The following is a 25,802-nucleotide window of genomic DNA, read 5'->3' on the forward strand; positions in this document are numbered from 1 at the left end:
ATTAGTGTATGTGCTATATGACCAGTAATAATTATACTGACAACTGGAGTATACATCAAAGGACTTAAACTAGACTTAAACAGGACTTGCTGTTTAGAATAGTTATAAGGCAAAGGCAATGATGTGCAGGTTTACGTTTAGTAATGACTAGCGAGCATTGTATGAGGTGGAAAAGAACTACGGTTCCCAGCATGCAAAGATTTGTAAAGGGGTGGGGCTGTTTGGTTTGTTTGGGCGCGGGCAGATTTGGATCAAAAAATGGCGGAGTGTGGAACAAAAGTTAACAGGTCGGCTATATTTCATTCTTGAACCGTATAAAACAGTTCTAATTTAGATTTGTTTTTACTAAACATAGCAGCACGCTGTTAACATAGTTGTGAGAAGCGTTTCTTTATAGCAGAGAACATGGCACTTTAGATAATTAACGCTAATGGTGTTGCCAACGTCACAAACTGTACAATTGGATAGTTCTAGGCTAACAAAAAAATTCTAGATAACGTTGTTAGCCTGCTAGTTCGCTACAAGTTCTGAAACGTTATATGAGTATTGTAAATTACATTATCATTTGAAATATCTTTTTCAGCGGATGCAACACTGATGATGTCCATACCCAGGGCAAGGTAAGACGTCAGTAGGTTCACCTAGACATGGCAGTTGAACAAATATCAAATAACTACCAGAATCAGAATCAGAAGGGATTTTATTCGCCATGAATGTTTGCACAAACAAGGAATTTACTTTGGCAGGGAGGTGCATATAGGAATATTGAGACTTAAATATGTGGACTTACTATACAAAAGGAGCAAAGTCTAGCTAATACTAAGGGGGGGCCTAGCTAATACTAAGGGGAATAAAATAAAATATAAAACATAAGTAGTCATAATTTACAATCTAACCTACAACCATAACCATACTTTCGTTTTATTTACCCTTTTGTATAGGAAAGTCCTCAGGGACCCAAAAGAGGCCGCTCTCATAGTCCAAGTTTAGCTCCCCCACAGAAGTCCCCTCGCATCCACTCTCCTACATCCTCCACCCTGCTGTTGGAGACAACAGAGAAGCCGATGGAGCCGAGCACGGGAGAGGTGCAGGAACAGAACCTGGAGGGCGGTGTTCAGGGTGATGGTACTTCCCTGAGTCCCAACTCCCGGAGGAAATCCTGGAGGAAGTCTACAAGAGGCAGACGGTCCTTGCCTGCACTCTGTAACCCCTCCCAGAGTAAGCGCCCTCGGTTTACTGGATCTTGAGGTGTAATGCTTCTGGTGACTTTTAGCAACCACAACGTAAACTGAATCGGAGGTATATGCGATCTTATTGAATGCTTGATCTGTCTCTCAGCTCTCTGCTGTACTATTGACCCATCCTTACCAGAGGAGGACAAGCTGGAGAAGCTTTTGGAGGCCTCTATGAGAGTGAGTGCAAGGGATTACGCGAAGGGAGTTCATTGAGGCAGTCAGCCCTGGAACGGAAGTTCTTGTGAGATAATACGGATGATTGTTTGTCTGATTTCCTTCTGGTTTACAGCTAGCTTTACAGAAAACAAAGGACTCGCTGCAAACATTACCCAATGCTTGTCTGGAATCATTTCAAACTCCAAGTAAGTAAAGACCTAGTGGTTGACCCTGGTTAAATTTGTCCTCATGTTGTTAATGTAAGTAGTTCATGTATTATTTACATAATTAATATCCCTGTTATATTCCTTGGCTCAGTGGAGTCTATACTAAAGGAATGGTGTTGTCTGGCCAAAGACATCAGCAGCAAGCAACCTCCAACAAGCACTGCCAGGTATCGCAGTTACGCCTTCTATATTATACTCTATTGTATTTTTTAAATGAGTGGTTTTGGTTTTCTACTATTATGCATTTCATTCTGAATCTTCACTATCGTCTCCTGTTATGTTAGGGACCCTGCTATACAGAAAGCTATGGAGCAGACCCAGAAGACCATCCACAGGTATTTTCACCCAGTGCCTTTTTTATTGCAACATTTCAACATTCCGTGTGGGTTTTCCACTTTGACGAATCACTGTTGATACCGCCTGGGATCCAGGTTGCAGGTTGAGAATGAATCTTGGGAGTCCCTGCTCAACAAACATCGCAGTAAAGCAGATGAATTGGCCAGGTGAGCCGTCATGCTCAGCAGTAACACCGAGTCACTCACTGCGCAATCTGACTCTACATCTAATGGCTATCTTGGAACATGGTATATATTGGTGTGTGTGTATGTATTATTGTTTAGTTTTTGTCTTTCTCATGACAGACGGGTGGAGCAAGGCCAGCAGGGTGGTGTGCCGTTAGACCCGGCCTGTCTGTCCCTGTCCTCACAGAGCCAGATCATCCTCAGTAAACCTGACTACCAAAGTGTACTGTGTCGACAACAGCCTCTACTGCACACTATAGAGCTGGTGGTAAGTATACGGTGCAATGATTGCATTTAACCAATGTGCTTTGATGATATTGGAAGGGTTCAACTGTGGTGTGACACTCCCTTTTGTAGATGGACTCTCAGTGTAAGATGGTGAGGGAACTTCTATCCATCCAAGGACAAGGAGAGTTACTGGTGAAAGAGACCAGTAGTCAATTGGGTAAGGAAACTGACAATAACTTCTTTGTATTATATATTTGTCCAACACAAGATAAGTCAGAACAATATCTTTTTTTTTTTTCTTCCTCAGCGTCTGAGGCGGGATTCCAGCATCTTCCCTCAGATCCTCTCAGGAATCTGCTGGCAGGTCCTGTTCCCACTTTGCTGTCCTAATCACTATTCCTTTTGGCAACTGACAACTCATTCATTTTACTGGTATCAACACCCAGAATTGTTCTTAAGGTTCATCCTATACTGCAAGGCCAGTCGTGTTGCTTTCATGTCTCTGAATCTTTTTTTAGGGGAATGTGTTTTGTAGTGCATGCTGTTGTCCACCAGGGGGCAATACTACTCTTTATGGATCCTATACCATTCACCTGCTTAGTAGATCTCATATGATTGGATGTTTTGTTAAACTGTGCTTTTTCAACTAAGATTAGCATTAGTCATAGATTGTACTAATCTACATTTTACCCTCCTATATTTTACCAAGTTGTTCTGTAAATGTTTCAACTTTATGAACATAAAGAATTTATTTGAAAGAGACATGACTATTATTATTAATGGATTATCCCATGTTATCACAGACGAGACATACCTGTAAATGTGTAATTATTGTGCAACAAATTAAATTATTATTTGGGGAATGAAAGAAAATGCTCTCACAGATACAGTAGCTAGATTCATAAAAATTGCGGCCAAATGGGAAAAATCAAAACGTTCAACACTTTGCTCTGCAAGATAACCCCATCCTCTGAATGTGAAACCATTCCTCTCAGGACACGTTGCTTCCAGTTAGCACAATGATTCTGGCTTCCTGTCCCTTGCGGCCATTTGCCTCAGTAGTTTTCAGATCCACTTCTCACTAGCGCCAAATTTCTTCCACCTCCTCCATGTCCCCTGACCGTTGGAGAGAACCCCTCCCCCACACCATGACTCTTCTTGCGTTCTGCTGGGTCACTGAGGCAGAACGCAGCCCTGACATTATGCAGTGATTCTCATCCCCCCACTTGCACCCCTAAAGACTCTCAATAGCTAAGTTCTCTCATGTACGGCCTCTCACTCTTCTTATCTGAAGAAAACAGGATAACGTCTCCACACGTCTTCTATCCCGTCTGTCATCCCGTGATGACGGTTTCCATTGAGCCTCACATTTACTTTTCGTTTGATTCTTTTTTTTTTCTTCTTCTTTCTATTCTTATTGTTAAATTGGCTCCCACCTATGGCCTGCACTTCACCCCTCGCAGGATTGCCCCTCCCAAGGTTGCTTAAAACATTTTCCCCTTCTGTTTCTCCAAGTTTTTTCTTTTTTTTCTTCTCCTTGTCTCTGAAGGTTTAGGCTGGTTAAAGCTGATCTGTAGGCATCTGTGAAGCCCCCCTGTGACATTGCTTGTAAGAAGGCATATATACATTTTAGATCCTTGTATTGTACAAGCATGCAACAAAACAGCTTCATCCGTCTAATATGAGACTGACGTGAAGCTAATTATCAAAGGGAGAAAGGGCAAAGACAGACAGGTCTAAAAGGACAGAATAATGATACGATAGGCAGGACTAAGTGGCTTTGGCGTCCTTAGGTTGCAACCTCAATGGTCTTTCAATTTCTGTAATAATATGCAGAGAAAGTGATTGAGTTTTTGTTTCTTACTGCCGGAAACAGGGACTTGGACATACAAATGAGGTGCCTTGTGACTGAGGGAACCATGTCATAAGTAAAACTAGCAATTAGAGGCTGAGATGTGAGGTTCGCCAAGTTCTGTTACTTGGAAGGGTGCGTATTGTAAAAGATAAAACATTACACAGATTTAGATGATGAAGCTTCCTGCTCCTTGTATTCTACATGAAATGTGGTTAGTGACCCTTGCACAGTTGTGCTCGTTTCAACGTTTCACGTGCCACAAGCCCTACAACACAACACCGAAGTCGGTACTGTATACTCTAGTCCTCTATTTCATATCCGACTTTAGATTGATTAGTTGCAGATTGTAGCAGAGGGATGTGCAAGGAGTCAGCATAAAGCACTGCCAGTTTTGTCGTACTGCTCTTCATGCACACCCATCATCTCTCCGACGCCGCGCCAGGTTGCGCCTCTGAGTCCATTCAGCTAGCCATTCGTCTGGGAAAGCTGTCTCTCTCTTTTCTGAGTGATGAACTACGCCAAAAACGTCCACGTTTGCAGAAAAAATGAGGACACTTGTTTTCAATCTGCTCTGTCCACATTCTCGCACAAAAAGACAGATTAGATGTAGCCGATTCATCATTGATGCTGCTGTAATATGAGGGGCCTACATTTTCTGACACTTTATGCTACAACTACAATCGGATACTTCATTGATTTATTTGAGTACTTGGTGAAATTCAATTGGACAGATTGTATCAATGGGCAAATCAAGGCTAATAAATTACTTAATGCAATCAAAACACATCTCACCATTCATCCGCCACCCCTCCCCCTCCCAAAAAAGACGAGGAAAGCATCATGAAAACCAAGATTGTCAATTAAAAAAAGGAAAACAATGGAATGAAACCACAAAAAAACGTATGCATCCTATAAAGGCGTATTTAATGTAAGCGTGACTAGCAATCTCATGATTCAAGTATATGCACTCGCAGTTAAATTCACAAGTGAAATTCCACATTCAATGCAATTGTGCGACTGTACACTCAATACATTTCCCAAATGAAATGATTGTGATCAACATTAGAATTACAAGCATGCAACTGACTGTGTAAATATTGTGATTTGTTTCCCAACGACTCATAGCTAAACCGCTCAGACTCGTCCTCACAGTAAATTGGATTTAGACTGTACTGTACGAGACAGACAGAAGCCAGGCCATTCTTGAATAGGAAGCTAACTTACAAACTATGTGGCTATCAGCAGCAGTAATGCTTGCTTTATTGAAACAGTCACGTATCTTCACAATGACGTTAAATGCAATGACGTTAAATGCCAACCAGTCTTACCTAGCCGTCAAAGTATAGTCGATACAATAGCTAATCATCATTAGCATGTTGACCTAAATTAGCTAGCCTGATATCTAACATGCTAGCTACACTATAGTGGATAGCTAGCCAGCTACTCCTTATCAGCATACGCACACACACAAGCTAGCCAGTAGCTAGTAACTGGTGGTGGTGTTCGGTGGACGATGCACACTGGTCCCTCGCGCAGCTAGCTAGCGCTCTTCCTTTTGGAAAACAATGGCATGCACTGTTTTGAAAAGCAAACCCGAACCATAGGGGATTTTTGACGTAGCTTGGCGTTGTTGAGCGAACGGGTTTTTGCACGTTGTTTTCTCTTAGGTTGGCAGGATTTTTACAACAGCTATCGTGCATAGCTGTGTATTATTGTCTTTCTTCCCCTGAAAATGTTGTAGCGCGAGGCGCTGTCTGCCAGCTCAACATTCGCTGCATGTATAGCTTGCTAAGCTCCGTTTTTTTCTGCGTAAGGGGGGCTTCAAACAGCTAGCTCCAGAGTGGCTAGCTGTATTTATTCGCTAGCTTAATTGTTTTAATTGATATAATAATATTGACACCACTGTAAATCGCACGTGAATGTAGAACCGCATTCGAGTATTTTTAGCGCAGCTATTTGGTAATAGTACCTATCAGGCAGTGGTGTATGATTTGCGCTGGAGACTACTTTGTTAGCTAGCGAGCTAGCTAATTGTGCTGTATTCGATTGAGGAAAACAGCGAGGTTTCTTTGAAAGTATGGATGACCAGACCAGAATGCTGGCGGGTCTCACCGGACTCGGTGGATTATCGCAAGCCGATGTGGGAGATCCAGACTCGGTCAGGAAACAGCAGTCACTTGGCCAACCTCAACAAGACATTGGGGATATTTTACAGCAGATCATGGCCATCACCGATGAAAGCCTCGACGAGGCGCAGGCCAGGTAATACTAACATCCAAGGGAAATGGGATTGAAAACGCGAGAAATCATGTTTATGTATACACATTTTCTATTGTCATCATTTTGAATTGTGTATCAACAGCAGCTAATTGACAAATGCAATTGGTAGGATTTTGACATCGCTTTATTGGCTATTTACGCATCTGGTTTAATTGTGGAAAAATCAGATCCACAGTTTCTTTCTGATAAGCTTCATTTTTATATGATGGTTATATGGCGTCGTATAGTAAGTCTAAAAGTATGACTTTTTTGTTCAAACCTTGCACGTGCTTATTGTCCATATGCAGTACTATGTTTGTACCTACAAGGCTGGAAGCTTTTGACCCAACGTTCATTTAGATTATATATTTGGAAGTACAGAATATACTCAGTAACTAGCAACGAATTTAAGTTCAGTTTTTAGTTTTTGAATTCAAACTTTAAAAAGTTTTGCGTCTTTAATGGCACATGCGTCAGAGCTGAATAACGAGTGGAACCATCACCATGGTTTCTGTAACAATTTACAATAGCATGCACCATTACCTCAACATGCCTCAATATAGTCTACATTTCTTCATCTATAAAAAATGCTTATCTAGAAGAATTTATTTCAAAATAATAATGTATCCGTCTCTATAAATGATGATCTTTAAAATGTACATAGTTGTGTTGTGGGACTTGGTTTGGTAGGTAATATTAAACCTGACATCAACAAGGGTATTGATGAACAGTATGTGGCACTGGACTGATGATTGGACAATCATTCATGTAGTTCCACTCTCAAAATGTGTGTAATATGTTTTAATATCATGACTTCTGAATATGTATCACAAAAAAGCATATGACCCTTACTCATTTCCCATACGGCTTCAAGGAGCCATAAGGTGAGCTTGTACGCGTCAGAATTTAAACAATAGACAGCGTCCACTACGAAACTGTGGCCGCCGTGTGATGTGTCATTAGCTAGTGATTTTCCACCCAACATTTGACCACCTGGTTCTCTTAATTAATTCACTCCTCTTTCACTCCCTCCCTCCCTGGTGTTCATCCTTTTCATTGTGTGCAGGGTGCAATCAATTCTCCTATAATGTGTACGCGAGTGCAGCTGTCCGCAAATCGAGTTTCTATTAATGAGGAGAGGGAGGGGGGACGCTACGAGGCCGGCCTAGGAATTGGAGGATATTATATTTTCTTCCTTTCAAAATATGCACGACGAAGGGGTAGCCATACATTAAATCTGTCATGAATGTCATATATTCTACTGTTGTTAAATTATGTGTATTAAGGGTATTTGTACATAGGACATTTGCATGTATTGATTAATAATTGATTAATAAGGCTTGATTCCTAATTGGGCCTTTTTTGGGGTATATTAGTTAGACTGCTTTGGCGGAGTTAAGTACCTTTACAGCAAACCTTTCACCAGTGGCATATCATTTTACCATGAGAAGCTTGTTGAGACGAGTATACGTCTGCTTTGTTTTTTTCAGACTCCTTTTTACCTCTTGTGCATCACGTCTTGATGTTTTGCTCATTTTAGATGTAACATCAGTCATAATCTGAACCCTTGTCATTAGCATCTAAAGTAACAATGTTTTGGACCATTTATATTTAAAGATGACAGTGGGACTGGGTTATCATAACAGAATATCCACATGCAGTAAGTGTTCCCTCTGGGCTTGGAATCAACATTCCTGTGGACTACGGTCCAGACCTGTAAACACAATCATCTCCCTTATGCAAGGCTTGGAATCAGTCTGTCAGGATACTTATGATGCTCTTTTGGCCAAAGCATGCCAATCCACTTAAGGACAGTTCTGGCACGGGCACCATCTTTTCCAGTCCATGTTTTAAGCATGTTGTGATGTTCACATCCACGTCTCACCGAAGGGGAGACTGTAGAGAGTTGTTTGAACAACTCTCTGAATGCCGTTAGCTGTCTCAGCAAAGGTTCTCTTTTTTTTTATTTGTATATATATATTTTTTTAATATATATTATTACTATATTTGATTTAGCATCTATTAGGGGCATTGTTACATGCTCCTGTACCAGCCAGGGCCCTGAAATATGAGGCGCTAAAGCAGTCTTGGTACTGTATTTAGCTTACTGTACCGCTTCAATCCCATGTGACACAAAAGACTGCCTGCCTGTCTAGCAGTCAGTCTACCTACCTGCCTGTCTGCCTCCCCGCGTACCTAGCTGGCTAGGAGGGATGTGCTGGGCAGTGGTGAGGAGCCCTCGTCCCGGAGGGGAGCAGTGTGGTGGGATGGGGGGGGGGGGAGGGGAGTTCTTTATGTCCGGGCAGCAGAGGACGACACAGTTGCGCCCTGCACTTCCTGCCAGCCAGCCCGCCCGCCCTCATCCTCTCACCCTGTTACCCTATGTTCAGATGCTGGCCAGAAGAGTCGCCGGCGCATTGGGGCGGATCAGACGACCCCACAGAGGGAGGGGGAGCTGGGGGGGGCACGGCAGGGGGTGGCCTGCCGCTCAACTTCCAGCACAGGTCAGTACTGGACCGCATGAGCACTCCCCCTCTCCCTCCTCTTGCTCATCCCCCCCCCCCCCCCTCCATGATGAAGGCACCCCCCCCCTCCCCACTCCAGCAGTCCAAAAAACACAACTGACGCACACAGGCGTACACGATCACGCACACCGAGTCACCTCGGTGTACTCTCCCGCCGCGGTATCCGCCAGGCACACGCATACCGACGCGCACGGCCACACAGGCATCACATAGCGTACAACACACAACTGGACGGGGTGTCGAGGTCAGGTGTGCTCATTCTTCATCTGTCGTGTCGTGGTCTGTGTCATTGTTTTCCCCCGAAACACTCTCGAGTCCCATCATCCCACTGAGGATCAACCGATGACGGTTTGTACTACCTTCATTCCAGGAATCATTGTTCATTCTGTTCCATCGCCTTTTTACGCATTCTTGTTCCAACTCGGCTTTAATATCGGGTGAATCGCTTTTTGTCCACCTGAAATGTTCCTCTCACTTACCCCAGAGTGGCAGTAGGACCTTGAAACTGCGCTTTCGAAATGTCGTCTTTCCACCCCATGCCTAATGTCTTTTGAACGGCACAAATGTCTCCGGATCTCGTCCTCGTGTGAGGCTCTATTGTAAGCGCGGCAGCTCCCAGACCAGACTGCCGAGGGAGTCCGTGACTCGCCGAGCCATTAGAGAGGCGTGTCTCCGTACGTGTCTGTCAGTATGTGCACTTGATGGAGAAACGACAGACTCGAGGAACACGGGTAGCTCCAGAAGCATCCTTCTGCGTGAACGCTCCCCACTGTGTCATGTCGGGGAGTGTTCAGTAGAGTGATCAGCCTCTCACTCAGGCCTGAGATGTCAGTGAGAACCTGTCATGGGCCTGGCTGCTTTTAACACAGTAGGCTTCCATCACCCCTAGCGCAGAGCCGCTGTGTTTCAGACCTCTCGGACAGTGCTATTTCTTTTCTTTTTCGTGGTTGTTTTGGTTTTAGTTTGTTTGACGCCGCTGACACATGTCTGGTGTGAATGAGTGGTGTTTCCAGACAGGTGAGTAATTAGGAGGTGCATGAAAAACGGATTGATTACCCTTTTGACTTGGATTTCCCAAGGCTTATCTCCCATGTTAATATTGCTTAGGAGAAAACCGGCACAATGTCGAAACTGCCTGAATCCCCCCCCTGGTCATTTGAGTACAGTTGCTGCCACCATGCTTGGATCTCTGCAGATGGTTGGGGGTTAAGGGGAGCGGGATCCATAGCCGAGCCCCGTACATCGACAAATCTGTGTATTATGAAGGGAAACGGTCTGAAGTTGAGGTCCGCCAGTTTTAATCACGCCTCCCACCCTCCTCTCTTCTTCTCCTCTCTCTCTCTCTTTCTCTCTGGCAGGAAACACGCGCTGAACTGTCACAGAATGAAGCCTGCTCTCTTCAGCGTTCTCTGCGAGATCAAAGAGAAGACAGGTACGACTCTCTCTCTCTCCCTCTCTCCCTCCTCGGTACTGCTTTCTCACTTCACTCCACTGAAGCTTATACAGTCCGACCCAATCTGATGTAGCCCAGCTTATTGGGGGTTTAGTTTGTCCGATAATGGTTCCCTGGTGGGGGGATATTGATGTCGTATGAGCATTGGTAGTCAGTACTCACTGTCATAAGTTACATTGATGTTGCAGCAGGGGCCGAGGTGGACTGGTTTGCTGACAAGATTCAATTAGTGGTTTAAAGCCTCTTCATACTGAGTCAAGTACAGTCGGATTAGTAACTGCATTCCTTTTTACCTTTTATAGGTGGGGAGGTTGATCTCATGTGGGGAGATAAACATTGCTGCCCCATCATTGTCTTACCTGGTGTAAAATAACCATTCCATTCATGTCCCTCAGGTCATGTTCAGTTTAATGGAAATACAAATGCACTGTAAGTTCCCCCATTTCAAAGAGGCTTTTAGTTCTATTGGTATGTGATGTTGCCCTGGTCCACACGGTTACTTTCTTTTTAAATTTCACTCTATAATCTGGGTATTACCAGTTTATTCCATAGCTTATTTTTTATTTATTTTTGTAAGCCAATCGAAAAATATCCCTCACTAATATCCGGGTGTTACCAGAAGGATGTTGCTGCAATGGTGGAAGATTTCATTCGCCAAAGTCAAATTCTTGATCCCATCTTGTTAGCTATTCCAGTCAGCTGCCTAGCAGATCTCCAACATGGTTCAAAGGAGGAGGGCAGGAGTGGATGGAGGATTGATGGTTATGGTGGTACAGGGTGGGCGGGGCTTTGAGTCCCTCCCTTCTCTCTCTCTCTTTCTCTCTCTCTCCCCCCCATGTTTTCTCTCATGGTATCTCACCAGTTGAAATACAGGCTGAAAACCCTGCACTGCTGCATGTTGTGGCGATCTGTCAATAACGCATTATTGCTCTCTTCTCATTGGAGGAAACTAAAGGGCTTTGCTTGGGGGGGGGGGGGGGGAGGGGTCAGGGGTACCCAGTTTCCTTGGCAACCAGTGGTCCTATTTACCCTAATGCCATTCCCTTTGATTTTCACATTTAGCTGTCTCGTAGAGAGAGAGGGGGAGAGGGGGAGATGTGGCTGTGGAAGATGCGTGGGTGAGGGTAGAGATGGAGACAGGGTTGGAATGATAAGTCACCTTTTTATCTTTGCACTGCCTCTGCATGTGTGTGGCCTGTTCCGCTGGGAATCATTCCGTAAATAAATACGCAGAGATCTGTCCCATCTGATCGTCCACTGTTTGACCGTGCTGGTTCCTCTGCTTGTAGTGACCCCCCCCCCACCATCAGCTTGTACCTGCTCTGCCGTTCCCCTGCTGCCCCAGCAGACCCCCCTGCAGGCGCCATTATGCGCTTGTGGAATGTGAATTGACAAGGCTCTCGACTGCAGCTCATGGAGCCCCCAATCAGTAGTCCTCCAGTATCTCCACAGATTTTTCTGCAGTCTTTTACACGCATTCACATTCAGACACACACACACACACAAACACACACACACACACACAGAGAGAGAGAGAACAGCAGGGATAAAAGCAAACTCGGGCTTGGGTCTACTCCTGCTGCTTGGGTCTTCTCCTCTCCCCCCCCCCCCCCTCTCCTCCCTCTGCCTTGCTCCCATTCTTGAAAGAGAAGACTTGCTCTGAACTGGGGGCTTTGATATGGTAATGCAGGGGTGGTGGGGGAGGAGGAGGAGGAGCGAGGGAGTTGGGGGGGGTGGTGGGGGAGGTGAATTCCACAGAGTGCTGCAGTTGGGTAGATTGTTTTCATTGTTAAGGAAATGTTCCTCTCAAATGCCAGCAGCCCCCTCTCCTCTTCCGCCCTGAGATCCGTGCTGCCCCGCACCCTCACGTTAAACATGACCTTCATCCGCGTGAAATGAGGGTTTGGTTCAAATGTTTGTCACGGATTCACTCTGAAAGGAAGTGAAACGACCGGCGAGGGGATAAGAATGGATCAAAAGTTTCGGAGAAAATGATTTTGCTTCCCACTCTGCGATGTTTCCCCGTCTGTCTCTGGGGTATTTCTTTAGCTGTAAAAATAGCCCGGCTCTTGGTGCAGTGGGACAACTTTTTACCCACCAAATGTTTTCAGAAGCCCGTGCCTCTGTGTTTTCCTCTTGCTTACTCCTTCCTGACAAGTCTCTAACTTGCTCACTTAGAAGTCTGTCATGTGATCCAACAGCGAGGGAAAGGTTTACCAGTGGGAGAGACATCCATCCATCAAATGGTCTTTCTTTGCTGTAAACCTTTTTTGTTTTGTTATCGTCTGTGCGGGCACAGTTGTTTCACACTCAACATGGAGAAGTTGTTTGTTTCCAGCCAGTTTTCAAGAACAGCTGTAAAAGATAATGATGGAGCTAACTTCAACTGGGGTCTGTTGTTTTGGCGGAACGTATAGTGCCAAATCTCCCGGCCTTTCGAAGCAAGTTCACCCCCTTTCCGAACCACGGCCACCGGCTCCAGTGTTTCCCATGTATATTTCTTGTACAGTCTGTGAAACATCAGTTTTCGTCCATCCTTTAACTATTTGTCTGCGTGTAATAAAGGAACAGTTAGTTGTCTACCTGATGGCACGTTTACGTAACCCTTCATACATAGCCCTTTATACATAGCCCTTTATACATAACCCTTTATACATAGCCCTTTATACATAGCCCTTTATACATAGCCCTTTATACATAACCCTTTATACATAGCCCTTTATACATAGCCCTTTATACATAGCCCTTTATACATAGCCCTTTATACATAGCCCTTTATACATAACCCTTTATACATAGCCCTTTATACATAGCCCTTTATACATAGCCCTTTATACATAGCCCTTTATACATAACCCTTTATACATAGCCCTTTATACATAGCCCTTTATACATAGCCCTTTATACATAGCCCTTTATACATAGCCCTTTATACATAACCCTTTATACATAGCCCTTTATACATAGCCCTTTATACATAGCCCTTTATACATAACCCTTGATACTGCGTAGGGATCCTGCACGGAACCGACAGTCAAACAGGCTGTCGGACGTGTTTTTCTGGGTTAATGTTGTTTCTTCAGCATCTCCCACGGCTCTCAGTACACACAGCCTCCAGCCCTGTGAATGACTCGCCTAATTAAGACCGCTAAGTATCATTGGCTTCCAAAGAGCTTCATTTGAACTCGGTCGTAAAATTTGACGAGTTGTTGGAAACCTCAGACTTTTTTATGATAGTTTAACGACTGAAAGCCTCGCAGCGCCTGTTCAGCGCAGAGGATGTCGTTGAGGAGGGTTCCCGATGTGTTGCCTTAAATGGCAGAGGGACAGAAGAGGGAACCAAACCATTGGGGGGGGGAGAAAAGAGAATAAAAAAAAATAAAAGACTGCCCGTATTATTTTATGTGAACGCGTTCAGTCAAGTACCTGGCAGCTACGAGATGATTTGGTTTTGTTTGCCCTCGCCTCTGTTGGAGGTTGTGTGCGCCGCTATCCCTGCCACTCAATCGGTTTTTCTCCCTCTTTGCCGAAGCGGTTGTTAAAAAAAAAAAAAAAAAGTGGTGGTGGTGGGGTGGGGGGAGGGTTGAGGAGGGGATGGGAGAAGGAGGAGGACGAGAAGGAGCGATAGAGAGAGATTGATGAGGCAGTAAGAGCAGCAGTAATTACTCCATGTCCATTCCCCAGGCCAGATTGGCAGACGGCTAATATCACACAGACCCCTAGCCCTGACAGACAACCCCCCCCCCCCCCCCACGACACAAGCCCTCCAACTGGGGAGCGATGGAGCACCCCAGACCCTCAGCCCGGCTCAGCCCGGCTCAGCCCCGGCCTAATGGTGTGTGGGCTGACTGCTTCTCTCCCTGTCTGTCGCGTTATTCCCTCCGGGATTAGCCCGGCCCTGTCTTGTGTTCCTGGAAGGAGCAGCGTCTTCGCAGAGAGGGATTTTACAGGGGCGTTGAGCACCTTCGTGGCAACTTCTGTAATGGTGGCGCTAACGTGTCAAATTGAAGTCAGACGACCTTATAGTATAGGGACGTGCATTGGCACATACTTCTGTCAGTGCGCCCGAAGGCTTCAAGGGGACGCAGCCCCTCTTAACTCTATGAACCTTCTCTCTGCCATGAGGTATGCTACTAGAATTCTCAGTTTGATCCATTGGCTAAAGCCGTTGTGGCCTTCATATCAGCCATTCTTCTGCAGAGAACTCTTAGTGGGGGGGGGGGGGATTAATCAGGTTGGTCAGAGTGAAACATCGCAGTGCTCTACTCCAACACGCTTCATCCCACCTCCCTCTGTGTTTGTCACCCCCCCCCCTCCCCCCCCTCTCAGTCTGGGGGCTGTGTAAAGGCAGCCAACATCTCTTTAATTAAAGATATGTAAATGTGGCCTCAGCTGGATTGCATTAGCGTGGTGGCGGCAGGGCGGGAGAGTGTCAGAGCCCAGCTCCTAATCCTGACTAATTAAGGATTAATTACAATTGATGGGAGCGCCCCCCCCCCCCCCCCCCCTTCCCCCCACCTCCCTGTAGAGCAGCACGCCAAAGTCCCAGAGAGTATGTTTGTGCATATTTCACACCGTGTCAGAGATGCAGAGGGGAGAGATGGAGATATCAGGCGTGGGCGGGTGTTGGATGAGGGGGTGGGTGGGTGGGTGGCCAGGCAGACAGCAAGCTATCCCAGGATTAGGACCGTGTTTTGGGTTATCGGGGGCATTAAGTACCCCGCTCTCCTCCTAAGCCTCTAGGACTCTGCGCAGGGTGAAGGCTTTGGATGGGTGACACTCGGATTGCGGTATTAAGAGCTGTCTGCTAATCTATATTAATCTGCGTCTCACGCAAAGGTGTGAACGCAGCCGAGCGTCACTGCCTCTGCTTCGGGGCTGCGGACGAGGCAGTGCCGTCGCGCCCCCGTTGTCTCTCGGTTCCGAGGCGCTCGTCGGGGGACAGGCGTCGGCTGGCCTGCGCGCCGGCTGGCCTGCGCGCCAAGCGAACCACGGAGGGCGGTATGAGCCGTCGAGGACGTGGTCAGAGGAGAGGACACGCGGCGACACGGCTTCGGTTCTTCCCCCGCCCGCTGTCTGACTGTGTCATATCGCTCGTTTCGCTCGTTATAGATGAGCATGGGGCTCTCCTCCCCCCCCCCCTTATCCATTGCTTAATTGCCACCTCATTTGCATAACAGTGCAAATTAACGACCTCTCAAACGAGCGTTCATTTTTCACAAAGTCTTTAGGAGCTCCTTAAGAGGCGGCGCTAATGAGCGCGGGAGGCAGCTGTGCTGATGAGGACGGCGGGGAGAGACTGAGCGAGGCTGGGACCGGGGGGGGGGGGGGGGGGTGGGGAGCCGGAGCGCTCTTCCTCCCTGCCTGGCTCCCCTCTCTCATCATTCTGCCCCCCCACTCACACCCCCGGTGACAGTTCTACCTCTCGCCTTCCGCCATCTTGTCTCAAACCCCCAGGAAAGAGCGCCGCTGTGCGTGTGCGTGCGTGCGTGCGCCTGCATGTGAATGACCTTACACAACCATCCGTTCCCATTTTTCGATCCAATATTAGGCTCGACGGAGCGCCCGTGCGAGTGAGGACCGCGCGCCGGCCGTCGAGTTCCAGATATCTCTTATCGAGCGACCCGCGTGTTGGTGCGTTACGTTCTGGTTTCCAGTGGTTCCTCCGGAGTGCACTTGGTCTTCATGAAAACGCCTCGCTAGTTCATTAAGAAGTGATTAATGGTGTGTTGGCTTGGCGAGTCGTGTTTGCCCAGGGTGGTACCCATTCACACCCTAATCAGATCCCACTATGTTAACACTGGCTGCTTACCACTCCCTCAATATGGCTGCAGTGTTTGGGGTTGTGTGTGTGTGTGTGTGTGTGTGTGATTTGACTGTGTCTGTTTGCATGCATTTTTTTTACATGGTGTGTGTGTGTGTTCCCGGGTGCGTGCCACAGGGTTACAGCAAAGCGGCCAAACAGTGATTAGCCTGAGCTGCTTAAAGCAGGAAGTGACATATGGATGGATTCCCCGGCTTACTCTCCTCCACAACAAAACAGCCCTCGACAAGGATGGCGCCCAGCGAGCGGCGTGCAGAGGGACACCGTGGTGGCCCCTGCGGGCTTAACGCCCCGACTCGCACCAGGGGCGGGGGGGGACTGCTCTACCCTCCCTCACCTACCCGGCCCTGGGGGGGGGGGGGGGGGGGCAACAGTTTCTCCGCGCGGCGATGGGAGATGGAGGAAGAGGATGCTGAGAGTTGCTCTCCGACACGGTCAAACCGTGACATCCACCCCGCGGGCTCGTCCGGCCGCGTCCCCGTTTTCTCCGGCTCGGTCTCGAGCTTTCAGATCGAGCGGCGTTGTGCCCGCGTGGGGGTCTCTGTTGCATGTCTGTGCGGAGGCCGCGCTCCCTCAGTCTGGGTCACGACACCCTCCGGGATCCACTGCAGCCTGTTGGTGTGCCCCCCCCCTCCGCATGCTCGGTGGGCTTCTCCCAAAATCCGATCTGTTCATGGCTAGTATGTGGCGAGTGGAGTCTTGCTTCTTGTAAATGCGAAAACCTCCCTCTGTCGCACCCGTTCTCCAAATCGAGCCAGATTAATCCTCCCCCCCCCCCTCTCTCTCTCTCTTGCTCTCTCTCTCTGTCTCTCTCCCCCCACACCTCTCTCTCTCTCTTTCTGTCTCTGTATCTCTCTCTCTCTCTGTGTCTCTCTCTCTCCCCTCCTTGTCTTCAAATACCCTTTTCTGTATTTCGTTCCCACACATTATTCAACCTCCTCGTCTCCAGTCGCTTGTGTACGGCTGAATTCATTGTCTATTCCCTCTGCCATCTTTTCCTCTGCTTCTCACTGTCTCTCTCTCTCTCTCTGCTTGTACATCTCCTCCTGTGACTCCTTGTGTTTTTTTCCAATTCTCCTTGGCTCTCCTTTTACCCTCTCTCCTTACCTTTTTTCCCTTTTTTTTTTTTTTCCTTCTTTCTTTGCCTTCCCCCCCCCCCCCTGCTCTCGCTCTCGCCCGCTCCCTTGCTCTCTCCCAGTGAAAGGCTGAGAATACCCAAGGGAGCTGATGCAATTAAAATGCTAATCCTGTCTGTCTACTGAGAGAGGGAGAGGGGGGGGGGGGCTGACAGCATGAGGGATTGCGGCTCACATGGAGAACTCGACTGAAATGGAGAACAGAGGGAGAGGAGGGGGGGGGGGGGTGCTGGGGGGGTTGCCGAGAAGGGGGAAGGGATGTGTGTGTGTGTGGTGGGTGGGGTGGTGGGGGGAGGCCAGAGTGAAAAGGGGATGCAGGAGAGAGGAGAGACACAGGAGCGTAAAGCGTGTGTGCTGGGCGATGATATAGTGACTCCGTTTAAGGCACATCTCTCCTTTTACGTGTTGGAAGATATTGCACTTCATGTACAGCATCGCTGCGTCGGGTGGACTTCTGCTCACCTCCAGCCGGCTCGGGTATACCGTAGACACCTCGCACCGCACACACAGACACACAACAACAGCGTCGCCATATTGGCTGTGCCGAAATGAGGGTGATTATGTATGCAGTGGAAACCCAGCTGGAGACCTTGAATATTTCATAGTATGGGTTGCTCGTTCAGTCTCTCAATGCCACACTGCCTGCCTGGGGAGCTAGCTGGTCCATAATTGAGTGTTTCTAAGAGCCTGGAATACAGTTTGCGGCCCTTTCCTCTACTTCCCCTTGGGCTTGTTTTCCTGCTGTGTTTTGGATGTCACCAATCACCCGCATCTTAAACAGTGGGTGATTTTTAGGCCAACCGGATGCCCAATCCTTGTCTCATGCCTGGGAACGTGTTCTGTGTGTACAGTCGGACGAGCATTTATGCTCGGTGTGTTTGGGATCATCCCAAGCACGGTCGTCTTAACCTGCGTCAACTCTCCCTCCCCGCGTCTGACCTCCTCTTGACATACCCACAACCCCTTCAAGCCCCCCTACACTGTGTGCGAGTGTAATTGTCAGTAATCACAGCTTAATTGAAGTCATTAGGAGAATCGGAGGGCATTAGGCTACAGCTGGGGGCCATAATGAGGAGAGGGGAGGAAGGGGGCAGACTAGGGGGGGTGGGGGGGCGATGAGAGACCTCTCAGAGCCAGCGTTGCCCTCTCTCGACCGCGGGTCACGTCCCTACCTCCGCGCATGACGAGGCGGAAGGGGGGGGGGGGGGGGGGCGGGGGCGAGCCCTCGTCCACAACCAGGCTCTGGACGGTCAGCCTGGACGTCTGGGGTGACGGACAGGCCCACGCTGGAGGCGGACAGAGTGTGGAGCGGCCCCTCAGGCCTCGGCAGAAGCACTTACCAACCCCTCAGTCTGAGCGCGCGCAGTGAGGTCTCCCACCGGCAGTGACACGCCAACCGCCCCCATAGGTGCGTCTGCACCAAGCGCCCAAAGTCGAGCTCTCTCAAGTGACTGAGGGGGGAAGGCAGAGGAGGGACGGAGGAGTCGGGGTCATTAGTTCAGTTCGGCTGGGCCCGCTGCATTCCTGAGCCCCGGAGAGGGGGAGCGACGGAGAGAAGGAATGTGAGGGAGGGGAGAGGGAGACGGAGAGGACCTAAGTGGAGAAAAGCGAGCAGGCAAGAAGGAACAGGAGAGAGAGAGAGAAAAAAAAGCAACTGCATGGGAGAGAAAGAGTTGGAATTGGAGGGAAGGAGACTTTATAGAAAAGGAGAGGGCGCTCAGAAGTTAAAAGAAGGGAGGCTTTGTTGGGGGGGGGGGGAGGGGATGGGGGGGGGGGGGGCACAGAGTTGGCAGGTCGTGTTTATTCAGTTTGGAGCGAACCCCGTATTCTGGCTTGGATTTACACCCAGGTTATTATTAACCGTAAGAACAAATGGCAGACTGTTCTCATGTTTGTTCTTTGTTTCGGCTCTGTAAGCAGGAGAGAATGCTTGCCTGCTCTCTCTCTCTCTCTCTCTCTCTCTCTCTCTCTTTCTCTGCCTCTCTCTTTTTCTTTCTCTCTGCCTCTTTATCTCTCTCTGTCTCCTCCCTCCCCTTCTCTCTCTGTCTCTCCTACACCGAGGGTTGTCATACAGGGCTTAAGTTTGAAGTTTGTTTAACAGCGAAGGTCTTGCGAATGCTTACTGGGGATTGGCTCGTCGTGGCGGTTGTGTTTCAACGAAAAGTACGTATTTAAAAGAAACAATCCAATCCCTGGGCTTCCTCCTGTAAAGCAGCCCCCCTCACCTTTCACCATGAGCTCTGACAGACTGCCATAATCCCCAGAGTGGAAGTCAGATACCACTGACTTGCCACTGTGAATATAATCCTACATATAGCCAGGGTTTGCCTCCCTCAGAGCATGTCACTGAGCCTCTCAACCCCCCTGAAAAATACAAGAACGAGTGGAACAAAACACAACGCGCTCTCTGCCCTTACGTTTTCAGTCTGTGTTGTTTAAAAAAATAAAAATAAAAGTTTTCAACGGTATATCTGCATTCCGAAACTGCTGTACAAAAAGAAAGTAAAGGAAGGAAGACGAGTTTCACGGTGAAAAGGGAACTGTGCAGGTGTAGAGTTCCACAGACACAGAGAGAGTGAGAGGGAGGAAGTGTGTGAGAGAGGGAGGTAGGGAGTGTGTGTGTGTGTGAGAGAGGGAGTGTGTGAGAGAGGGATGAGAGCTCGCCTGGAGGCTGACAGAGGTCCCGCTTTAATGCAGTGGTGGAGTGGAGCGTCTGAAAGCTGTACTTATGGCCAGTGGAGCTCGTACTGACAGCACATGCACTCCCATTACTATCCCCATGCCTCATGCGCCCCCACCCTGGCGGGCCGCCACCGAGGGGCCGCGCTGCCCTCTGCTGGCGGACGCGTGAACCGCGAGGCGCCCTTTCACATCCACTCGGGGACGGGGGGGACGTGTCGAGAAACTTGACAAATGTTCTCGACCGGGCACTTCTGCTCGAGTTGGAGCGTTGATAAAGTGTCCTCACTCGCGTTCCCCCCCTGGAATCCAGAGCGACTTCAAATTCCCAACGGAGGACTCGTCGGACAGTAGCAGACCTTTCGCAACACCTCCCTCCCCAACTTTCGCTTTGCGCTCTCTCTCTCTCATCCCAAGTCTCTGTTCCCCCCTCTGCGTCCTCCAGTGCTGAGTATCCGGGGGGTGCAGGAGGAGGACCCGCCGGACCCCCAGATCATGCGGCTGGACAACATGCTGCTGGCCGAGGGCGTGTCCGGCCCCGAGAAGGGCGGGGGCTCGGCGGCCGCGGCGGCGGCGGCGGCGGCGGCGGGGGGCTCGCCCAACGACGGCAGCATCGAGCACTCCGACTACAGGGCCAAGCTGGCCCAGATCCGCCAGATCTACCACTCCGAGCTGGAGAAATACGAGCAGGTAAGGAGGGCGGGGGGGGCTCGCCGGTCGGGTCGGGTGAACACACGGTGTCTGTCCGCGCCTCCAGGTTTAGTTACGTAACCTCCCCTCCCTCCCCTTCTCTCTTTCTCCCTTTGTCTCTTTCTCTCTCTGTGTCTCTCCCTCCATCCCAGGCCTGCAGCGAGTTCACCAACCACGTGATGAACCTGCTGAGGGAGCAGTCGCGCACGCGGCCCATCTCGCCCAAGGAGATCGAGCGCATGGTGGCCATCATCCACCGCAAGTTCTCCTCCATCCAGATGCAGCTGAAGCAGAGCACCTGCGAGGCCGTCATGATCCTGCGCTCGCGCTTCCTGGACGCCAGGTGTGTGTGTGTGTGTTTTGTGTTTGTTTCGCTATTCTTGTGAGAACCAGAAGTCTGCCACAGGTGTTGCAAACTAAGGTGCATTTCAACGGCTGTGGAGCTTTAATTGGTCCTCACTGCTCACTACTGGATTTTAGGGGCACCACATGGAGAATGAGGGTTAGGGTTCGAATGAGGGGTTTGGGATAACACGATTTTGAATGGGAGGGAATTGTCAGGCCTCACCAGTGCCGGTAAGACAAGAACGTCTGTGCGTGAGCGAACGCGGCCGCAACTCTGGTCGGCGTGCGCGGGCGCAGAGGGGCCGCCTCTCAAGGCCGGCCCGCAACGCGTCCCGCCGTCACCCCTGACCCTCTTGTCGTTCCCCCCCCCCCCCCCAAACAGGCGCAAGAGGCGTAACTTCAACAAGCAGGCGACTGAGGTGCTGAACGAGTACTTCTACTCCCACCTGTCCAACCCCTACCCCAGCGAGGAAGCCAAGGAGGAGCTGGCCAAGAAGTGTGCCATCACCGTCTCTCAGGTCGGCGCCCCCTGCCTAACCCCCCGCCCCCACACACCCTGCGGGTACACACACCCCCACTCTGCGCACACACCCGCCTCTTGGCCTGTGAACGCTAATCCTCCTGTCGTTGTTGTGCTGCGTGTGTCCCAACTCCAGGTCTCTAATTGGTTCGGCAACAAGAGAATTCGGTACAAGAAGAACATTGGTAAGTTCCAGGAGGAAGCGAACCTCTACGCAGTAAAAACAGCGGTGGATGCTGCCAGTGTGTCGGCGCAGGCTAGCCAGGCTAACTCTCCGGCGACGCCCAACTCAGGTACCGTGTGCCCCATTCGCCCCCCCCCCCCCCCCCCCCTTCCCTCCTCATCCACACCTCAACCCACCCACCCGCACCACGACAGGCGGCGTCGAGTTCGCACATACACGCGCGCGCTAGCGCTAGGACAAGGGCCATATTTGTTTTTGTCCCCGTCTGTCGGTCTCGTCTCGTCTGCCTGCCTGTGGGGTTTACGCGTCAGACTTGTTTTGCCTGTTTTTCGTCTGACGACCTGGCTGCGAGGCCCTCGGCCCCCGCGGGTTCTGACATGTATGTTGTTCTCGTCTGTCCCGTAGGGCGGTATGTCTCTTCCTGGGTTTGACCCCCTCCCTCCCCCCCCCCCCGCGCTCCACGCGTCTCACCTGTGTGCTTCAGCACGGCTTCTTTCATTTCTGCAAGCATGTCTGCCGCCCTGCTACCTGTCTGTCTTCGTTTCGCCCACGTTCACACACACACGCACACACACTAATATATATATATATATATATATACACAACCCACACACATACAATCATACATTAGCGCACACGACAACATACCAGCTTACCCCTATTTGCTGAGGAAGCAGACAGGAGCAGGTAGGTCATCATTCAGTCATTGTGAGCTGTAGAAGGATCATATCATGCTCAGCCCTCTGTTCTCCATGTGCCCGGGCCTACCCCCGCTGGGCCGTCCGAAAACACCACAGCCTGCGAAGACACATTCGACCCAATCATGGGAACCGAGATCTGTTTCGTGTGTTTGTCGTTTTGGATTTATGATTAGATTTTCGATTCCGCCCAGTGCAAAGATATGTTGACGCGTAACGTCAGTGTTGCGATCCCGATAATGTCCCAGTCACCTTTTGAGTCTTGTGGGGAAACCCTTTTCCGTTTCTTCACTGTTCGGTTGGTTTCACCCACGGCACCCATAACTCCCTCTTGGCTGACGAGTGACCCCCCCCCCCCCCCCCCCCCCGGTACCACGTTTGCCAGGTTACGTTAGTGTGCGTACCTTTGCACGGTCGGTAGCGGGCGTGGCCCCGGCGCCCGCGGCGTGCCTGATTGGCTACGTGTGTTGCCCACAGGGTCATCGGGGCCTTACAGCTTGTCTCACACAGGCGACGCCTACCTTGGCCTGCGCTCGGTCAACGGGGAGGGTCTCAACATCGCTCCCTCTCTTCAGCCGCAGGTAGGCACTGAGGACTTCTGCAAAGCCTGCCTCAATGCCCCCTCCCCTTGCCCCCACCCCCCCAGGTTAACTTCCCAGACCACCTGCCCTCTAGCGTCTTCTCCCTGGCTCTGCCCTATCATTACCCTTAGACACCACTTCCTCCCCCCGCCTGACCCTGAGCACCCCCCCCCCCCCCCCCCTTCCGATACAAGCCTTGTGTCGCACACGGCCCTCCCCATCCTGTGATTTAGTGATTGGTGTTCCTCCGACCTACCCGGGCATTTCTACATTAGCATCCCTCCATCCCATCACTCTGTCTGTCTCTTTCTCTCTCTCTCTGTCTCTCTATCTCTCTCTTTCTCTGTATCTCTCTCTGTATGAATGCCCTTGTCCTTCCCCCTTGCCTGGGTTTGGTCTCCCCCCCCCTCCTGTTGTCATGGTGTCGTGTGTTACCCAGTGGAAGTGCACTGTCGTGTTGCCCCCCCCCCGAGAGGAACCCCCAATTTCTGCTGTAGCGAGCCTGTCGTGGCGGACCTGCCCGACTGGTGGTCATGCAGCTCAGCACTGACTGTGAGGGTCATAAACCATTCCACCTCATTGCATTGTGTGAATAAATGCACGGATTGGCTCTTTCTGCGGTCTGTCGTTCCTTTGGAGTGAGACCAGCGGGTAGGCTGGGGACCCGGGGTCCTGCCAAAGAGACTCGTGACCCCCCCCCACCTGGGCTCAGAGTGACCTTTCGCTCCTCTCGGTGGTTGCAGATTAGAGTAGGAGACGCAAGCAGAGGTTTGTGGGAGCCGAATTGGCTCTGCTCAACCCCCACCACCCCGACTTGCGTTTCAAGTGCCTTCCCGACGCAGTGTGTTTCTGTGTGTGTGTGTGTGGGGTGGGGTGGGGTGGGGGGGGGGGGGGGGGGATTTGTGTTTTTGTAGGGAGTGTTTCCAGGTTCCAGTTTGACCCCCTCCTAAGTGTTTTTTCATTGTTGTCGTTTTTCCCTTCCCGTCTGTCCCGGCCAGGTGGATACCCTGCACCGTGTTACACCCCTGATGGGCGGCTATGAGGAGCTGTCTGCGAGCACGCTCTTCACCCCACACCCCCTGGACGTGAGTACGCCCCCCCCGTGCTCTTATGATCAGGACCAAGAGTGTCGTGCTGCAGGAAAACCCCCCCACGCAGAGTGAATGTTGACGTCGTTTTGCGTGTGTTTCCGTTGCAGGCCAACAGCAGCAGCTGGCAGGGCCCCACCAACCCTTCCTCGGTCACTTCTCCACCCGCTCCCCCCGGCAGCGTCCACTCTGACACGTCTAACTGAGACCCACCCACCCCCACGGCCCCCCCTCACTCCAAACACTCCCGCCTCATCACCCTCTCATCTCCCCGTCCCCCCCCCCCGTCCCTTCAACCCTCCCGCCCCACCGGGCCTCTCTGCTCCCGAAGCCAGCCTGGACCCAGTTACGCTCTGCCCCCGTCTACCACTCTCCGAATCCGGACTGGGATCCACCAACCCAGGCAACCATGTCGATCTCACACACACACACACACACACACACACTCACACTCTCGTCACACACCGGACAGCTGAAGGGAAGATGGAAGGGACTCGTCTTCCACCCTGCAGTGTGTTTGTGCCGGAGGGGGTTGGAGACAGACCCTGGGGAGCTCCCAGGGGGCTGTGTCTGGGTCGTGACGTCTGCACGTCGCCCGCGCGTACGCACGTCGAGAGGCCGCGTCCGCAGCCTGTCCCCGTTGTACCGACCTCCGCACTCCAAAGGGGCCGACCCCCTTCAGCTCAACTGTGATTCAGCTCGTTCCCTCCCTCCCTCCCCCATGAAGCATTGACGATGACACGTGACACTGGTTACACACTCCAGCCAGTCACCAAGGTGACCTCGGGTCACCAGGGAGCTCTGCTCACCTTGCTTGTACCAAAGTGCTGCCCGCCTCTCCCCCCCCCACCCCCCTCCAATAGTTGTCACCCCTCCTGTTCCTCAAGGAACAACCTCCTGGCAACTACACGCAAAGACACTGTTGTATCTTCCATCTTTTGACTGCTTGATGTTTCATTTTAGTGAGGATTTTTACGTGAGATAGATATATATATATATATATAGATATATATATATATACATAGATATATATAGGTCAGATATGCACAGATGTGAGCACACGCCTCCCACTTTGAGCTCCTTTTAGGGAAGTAGACACACGCAATCTGTCAAGCACAAACTTCAGGCATCTCAATACAGGTGCAGCTATCTGGTAAGAGAGCTGTGGGAGATCACGCTAGCAGACTGCTGACTCTGAGCCTGGCAGAACTGAGGATGGTGGTGGTGGTGGTGGGGGGGAGGGAGGGAGGGAGGGAGAGAGGGCAGAGGAGAGATGGGAGGGATCTCCCTAGGCTTGGGGGAGGTTGTCACCAACAGCCCCGTTGTGGGTAGTCATCATAAGGTTTTGTAGATGGTTTGTAGACTTTAAACTTCTTTCTGTCAACTAGTTGAGTTGATTGTAGCCTTTTTTTCTAAATGCTGTTTCACAAAGAATGCACCAGCCACCAAATAAGATTAATTTGATCATACTTCTAAGACATGTTGGGGGGGGGGGGGGGTGGACAGAGTTTGGGGCAGTGATGAGTAATTGGAAAAAATGAGACATTAATGTAGAAATGTAACTGTCTTCCATGCATGTAGGCTTTTAGGTGTAAAGA

The 25,802-nt window shown here is 50.1% G+C and overlaps 2 protein-coding genes across 6 annotated transcripts; both read left to right on the forward strand.

Annotated features, from left to right (window-relative positions):
* The first annotated feature begins 240 nt into the window (after nucleotides 1-240).
* Nucleotides 241-3,129, forward strand: dsn1 (DSN1 component of MIS12 kinetochore complex). Its single transcript, XM_084678176.1, has 11 exons — nucleotides 241-287; nucleotides 584-620; nucleotides 942-1,218; nucleotides 1,339-1,412; nucleotides 1,525-1,597; nucleotides 1,710-1,785; nucleotides 1,903-1,953; nucleotides 2,050-2,121; nucleotides 2,260-2,407; nucleotides 2,497-2,584; nucleotides 2,675-3,129. Exons 1-11 carry the CDS (start codon nucleotides 259-261, stop codon nucleotides 2,755-2,757), a joined length of 1,008 nt encoding a protein of 335 aa, XP_084534302.1. The 5' UTR covers nucleotides 241-258; the 3' UTR covers nucleotides 2,758-3,129.
* Nucleotides 3,130-5,231: 2,102 nt separating this feature from the next.
* Nucleotides 5,232-24,417, forward strand: pbx4 (pre-B-cell leukemia transcription factor 4). Of its 5 annotated transcripts, none has more exons than XM_084678359.1 (10): nucleotides 5,232-6,484; nucleotides 8,872-8,985; nucleotides 10,365-10,438; nucleotides 20,544-20,788; nucleotides 20,941-21,131; nucleotides 21,516-21,651; nucleotides 21,790-21,946; nucleotides 23,013-23,116; nucleotides 24,115-24,201; nucleotides 24,315-24,417. In XM_084678359.1, exons 1-10 carry the CDS (start codon nucleotides 6,300-6,302, stop codon nucleotides 24,408-24,410), a joined length of 1,389 nt encoding a protein of 462 aa, XP_084534485.1. In that variant the 5' UTR covers nucleotides 5,232-6,299; the 3' UTR covers nucleotides 24,411-24,417. The 5 variants fall into 5 exon arrangements, with proteins under 5 accessions (XP_084534485.1, XP_084534488.1, XP_084534486.1 ...); XM_084678362.1 differs by lacking the exon at nucleotides 8,872-8,985 and adding an exon at nucleotides 22,522-22,524 and having other exon boundaries at nucleotides 5,240-6,484; XM_084678360.1 differs by lacking the exon at nucleotides 8,872-8,985 and having other exon boundaries at nucleotides 5,241-6,484; nucleotides 23,046-23,116.
* Nucleotides 24,418-25,802: the final 1,385 nt, after the last annotated feature.

Source organism: Hypomesus nipponensis, chromosome 17, assembly GCF_054491055.1.
Source record: "Hypomesus nipponensis isolate SF chromosome 17, ASM5449105v1, whole genome shotgun sequence".
NCBI lineage: Eukaryota > Metazoa > Chordata > Actinopteri > Osmeriformes > Osmeridae > Hypomesus > Hypomesus nipponensis.

Excerpts from the sequence above, each read along its gene's own strand:
- dsn1 (XM_084678176.1), top strand. The coding sequence starts at position 259 with ATGGCGGAGTGTGGAACAAAAGTTAACAG. Across the intron at positions 1,219-1,338 it reads ACTCTGTAACCCCTCCCAGA|CTCTCTGCTGTACTATTGAC; the intron begins GTAAGCGCCCTC and ends TCTGTCTCTCAG. Across the intron at positions 1,954-2,049 it reads ACCCAGAAGACCATCCACAG|GTTGCAGGTTGAGAATGAAT; the intron begins GTATTTTCACCC and ends CCTGGGATCCAG.
- pbx4 (XM_084678359.1), top strand. The coding sequence starts at position 6,300 with ATGGATGACCAGACCAGAATGCTGGCGGGTCTCACCGGACTCGGTGGA. Across the intron at positions 6,485-8,871 it reads CTCGACGAGGCGCAGGCCAG|ATGCTGGCCAGAAGAGTCGC; the intron begins GTAATACTAACA and ends CCCTATGTTCAG. Across the intron at positions 20,789-20,940 it reads AGCTGGAGAAATACGAGCAG|GCCTGCAGCGAGTTCACCAA; the intron begins GTAAGGAGGGCG and ends CCTCCATCCCAG.